Source organism: Triticum dicoccoides, chromosome 3A, assembly GCF_002162155.2.
Source record: "Triticum dicoccoides isolate Atlit2015 ecotype Zavitan chromosome 3A, WEW_v2.0, whole genome shotgun sequence".
Classification (NCBI taxonomy): Eukaryota; Viridiplantae; Streptophyta; class Magnoliopsida; order Poales; family Poaceae; genus Triticum; species Triticum dicoccoides.
In genome coordinates, this window is record NC_041384.1 from 693,809,209 (window position 1) to 693,813,807 (window position 4,599).

The following is a 4,599-nucleotide window of genomic DNA, read 5'->3' on the forward strand; positions in this document are numbered from 1 at the left end:
TGGAGGTTCAGATTCCTATATCAGATGAGAACAACTGATGCCTCCTACATAAATATGTTAGCGTCCAACTTAGTCTAGCCCACATCCTACTTACGTTCTGGACGTTTATGCGCACATGGGTCAACATTCAGCAGAGAGCCCACTCCATCCCAAAAGCCCGGACTGAAAGGAGGAGGGATATTCTCCCTTATAAGTTGGTCAAGTTGGTCACAGCAGCCCTAACATCTCATCCCCCTGAGAAGCCCCTCAGGAAGGCATGGCGATGTTGGCTCTGATACCAGATGTTAGCGTCCAACTTAGTCTAGCCTACACTCTACTTACGTTCTGGACGTTTATGCGCACATGGGTCAACATTCGGCAGAGAGCCCACTCCATCCCAAAAGCCCAGACTGAAAGGAGGTGGGATACTCTCCCTTATAAGTTGGTCATGGCATCCTCCCGTAAGCGAGGTGGGACTAAACCAAGTCAGCCTCCACTGATGGACAGCAGCCCTAACAAAATATTAGTTGCATTTTCAGTTTCAGCCTGTCTACGGATACGATGTACAGCTGATGCTTCGTGAATTCATCTCCCTGCTGCTGTTGATGGTGCCCCAAGTGGTGGTCCAGTCTAGAGGACATGTATTTCTCCTCTATTTTGAAATTTTAGAACTGAATCAGCTTTTCATCAGTAGACAAGCTGAGTTTATAGTATATAAATTATGAGAAGATCATGCCTTCTCCTTTCAATATGAATTTCCTTCATGCAATTGCCCCAGACCTAAATTACGAGAGGATTATGGAGGCGATGAGGAGGTAAATTATGAGAAGCTGAGTTTATAGTACGTAAATTAGGAGAAGATCATGCCTTCTCCTTTCAATAGGAATTACTTGCATGCTATTGCCCCAGAGCAAACATTTGTATTCCCTAGATGAGGATGACACCAGAGCAAAACAGGGTTACAAAAGATGATTTGGCATTCACACATTAGACATGACTATAATTAAATAACATGACTATAGTAAGTATTGATAATCTTGATCTTTGCTTTCTCTCATATGTACCCTACAATATTCACATAATACATGGTTTGAATTGGCTATTTGTGCCATTGGCGCAACGGGTCATCTAGTACATATAAAATTTGGGGGGAGGGAGGGGGGTTGAATCAACAAGGTTTGAATCAATATGATGTGTAGATATAGTTTAAATTATGTTATATGTAAAAGGCATGAGAAATAGTTTAATGATAATTTATATATGGTAAAGTCGGGAAAAATAGCAACGGGGTGATCGGGTCTTCTAACAGCAATCAATTTAACCTACCACTAACAATTTAACCGTGAACTCCTTTTCTTTTTGCGGGATAACCGTGAACTCCTTGAAGGTACTTAGCCTAACGCTTCAGTTTGGCATTCGTCGATCAGTCTACAAATTTCTTTGCTCCCTCCTATCCGAATTAATGAACGTAACCTCTATACAATGTCGTGTGTATTAATTCGGATCGTATGGTGTACTAGATTTTGGAATTCTTTTTTCTAACAGACCTTTTGAATTTGGTCTGGCATGCTTGTTGAGCGGCTGGATGTGCACAACCATTCTCAGTCGTACTTGTTGGCGATCCTGAGCAGAAGATCACAGAGTTCCCTGGGCTTGGAGCACATAGCCATGTGGTCGGCTCCGGCGAGCTCCTCGGCTTCTGTGCCAGGGCTCAGTTCGACCATCCAGCGCTGCATCTCCTCGGAGGTGGAAGCATCGTCCTTGAGTGCCACGTACACCTTCTTCACCGACCCGTAGTTTGCGTCGGTGAGCAGAGCCTCGTCCCTCATCACCGGGTCGTCCACGAACTGGCAGCCCGGTCTCACCAGCAACTTAGCCAGCGTCAGGTCCTGCGTCCATGTTTTGAGTATGATGGTACTAGAATGGTTGTTTGTTGGTTCAATAGTTCACATCAATAACAAAGATTTTCTTTGTTATGTTGGTATATTACCTCGACTGAGCTTTGATCGTACAATTTCGCTGCCAACAATTTGGGGCCAAGCGCGACTGCAGGCCGAGGGCCTTGATCTGTGTCCAGAATCATGCTCTTGCTGTCCATGAAAAAATCGGATGTGGTTCTTCTGGAGAACTATCAACAGTCGCGAGAAATTAGCCATGATTGTTCACATCTGAGCTCTGAAAAAATGGCCATGTGAGCTCATCGAGGGCCTTAAGCTTGATTTTAAGAGGTGTTTGCCTACCTCCTCGATGGTGACGCCCATGTGCCTGCCGGTGCAGGCCATGCACGCGGCGAGGAACACGGCCGCGGCGACCTTGCGCGGGAATCTCTCCATGGCGAGCGCGAGGTTGAGCCCGCCGAGGCTGTGCCCGACCAGGACCAGCCTCTCGCCAGCCGGTGCCGCGGCCACGGCGTCGAGCAACGGCCGCGTGTAGTCCTCGAAGGACGCCACCTCGTCCATGCGGGCTGGGTGCGCGCCGGACGCAGCCATGTCGAGCGCGGTGACGCGGTACCCCGCGGCGCGTAGCATCGGCACCAGCTTGTACCAGCACCACGCGCCGTGGCAGAGGCCGTGGACGAGGATGAAGTGCCTGCCGCCGCCGCTCCCCTCCATCGGATTTCACCTCAGCTCCTGCTTGCAGCGTGCAGATATCTTTGGCGAGGGAATCTTGTCACCAGTACACTATGTAGTAGCCAATCATGGTTTCATGTTCCTGTAGCCAACCTGAGTGAATTATCACTTTTCCAGGTTAGGAGTCGACATCATTCGCAGCTCTTATTCCCACTCATGTCCACCTAACAATTTTGTCCATATCCATTTAAAAAATATATTTTTAGATTGACACATTGATGACAATGTTGTTGCCTTCTTATGATATTTTGCTAAAGAATACTTTGCAGCTTTAAGCAAGTGGTTTTCAGAATCTGACTGCATCCATTGGCTCATGGCAAACAACATTTCTATCCTATGAACCAAGGAGGCCTAAGAGTCTTTTTTGATACAAAGGAATAGAAAAAAAAAAGTGGTCATCCCTTTTTAAATAGTCGCTCTTTGTTTCCGAAAACATTTCAATCGGTCGCTTTCTTTCCTCACCATTAGGTCAACATCCAAAGGAACTGGATTCATTTCCTCCTTGAGCCAATCGTAACAAACCTGCGTGAATTAACGTTTTTCAGGTGAGGAGTCGACATTAGTCGCAGCTCTGATTCCAACTCATGTCCACCTCATAATTTTTTGTTCATATCCCTTTAAAAATATTTTGGGCACATAGGAGACCAACCCCCGATCCCATGCCCCAACCCAACTACTTTTTGCATCATCGATGTTGCCTTGTTGGGGGTGTGGGAGATAAGTAAAAGTCATAATCGGTGTTGGACGATTTTGTCGGAGGTGGTGCTTGCAGGTGTGTCGTGTTCCTTTCTCAAGGTGTTATTATAGTCCTATGCTCCTCTGCTTGGTTAATGGTGAAAACCCTACTCTGGCTCTTCATATGGACGACAAATATGTCTTAGTCTCACATGCATGTTGCTTAAATTGCACTGTGATATAGTAGTATGTCGGTGAGTCATGGTTTTGCCCATGGCCTCGAGAGGAGCATTGTATCATTTGGGTGTCCGCTTTGGAAGGCAATTAGATGGCACGATACGAGTGGCTTGCACGCTCGAGATATTGTTGTTGTTTGGACATGGACGACTCCCAGCTCTGCCCTTCTATTATGTAGGTTGGCCTTCTTATTCTATTTGAGGCTAACACACGCTTCGTTTGCACTTGCATAGTTCTTCACTCATGGGATTTACTCTCTTTTTTTCTAGCATATTATTATGGTCGGTAGTTTCGCTCAGGTTTTATCAATATTAGCTTGGACTTCAATTATGTTTTGGCGGTGTTTTTTAATAATTTGTATATCGTGTTAGGCTATTGAAGGCGACATTTATTATGAGAGGATGGTGTCGTTGCTAGGTGCACGGTTCTGGTGTCCTTGAACGTTTTGGCCTTGGTGTCAGCCAGTGATGGTTGTGTAATCCACTTGGGAGCTCTTATTCCATGTTGAAACTGTGAAATTGCTACTATAATACTCACATGGTGATTGATAAAGTTCACGCTCCATCAGCTCGGCTCCTTCTTCCCTCGCTCGCTCACTAGCTTAGCTTTTCTTTTAGCTCGTCCACTGCTAGCTCAGAAAAAGCCGTCTATCATGTTTTTTATTTGAAGTTCATTAAATCAGAAGAAGTTCACCTATTTTTAAAAAGTTTGTGAATTTAAAAACACCAACATTTAAAAAATGTTCATGCATTTAAATTATTTGTGGATTTCAAAATGTTCGTGAATTTGAAAAAGGTGTACAAATTTAAAAATGTTCATGAAATTCCAAAAAACATGAATTCTAAAATGTGCATCTTTTAAAATGTTCACAAATTATAATAAATATACATGAGTTAAAATATGGAAAAGGGAAAACATGAAACATGCATGATTTTTTTTTTGAAATATTAAAATTGATAAAATACAAAAAAGAAAAAAATACATGCAATACCTTCTCAAAACCAAAAAAAGGGTGATCCGGCGACACACACCCTTACAGGCGGGGCCCATAACATCCCCCATAGCTCTCGACACACCA

General features: G+C 44.3%; 1 protein-coding gene across 1 annotated transcript; it reads right to left on the reverse strand.

Moving 5' to 3' along the window:
• Window positions 1-1,117: 1,117 nt before the first annotated feature.
• Window positions 1,118-2,591, reverse strand: LOC119273108 (probable esterase PIR7A). The gene is made up of 3 exons (XM_037554393.1): window positions 2,220-2,591; window positions 1,970-2,107; window positions 1,118-1,868 (listed from the first exon to the last, which is right to left on the reverse strand). Exons 1-3 carry the CDS (start codon window positions 2,589-2,591, stop codon window positions 1,581-1,583), a joined length of 798 nt encoding a protein of 265 aa, XP_037410290.1. The 3' UTR covers window positions 1,118-1,580.
• Between the last annotated feature and the right edge of the window lie 2,008 nt (window positions 2,592-4,599).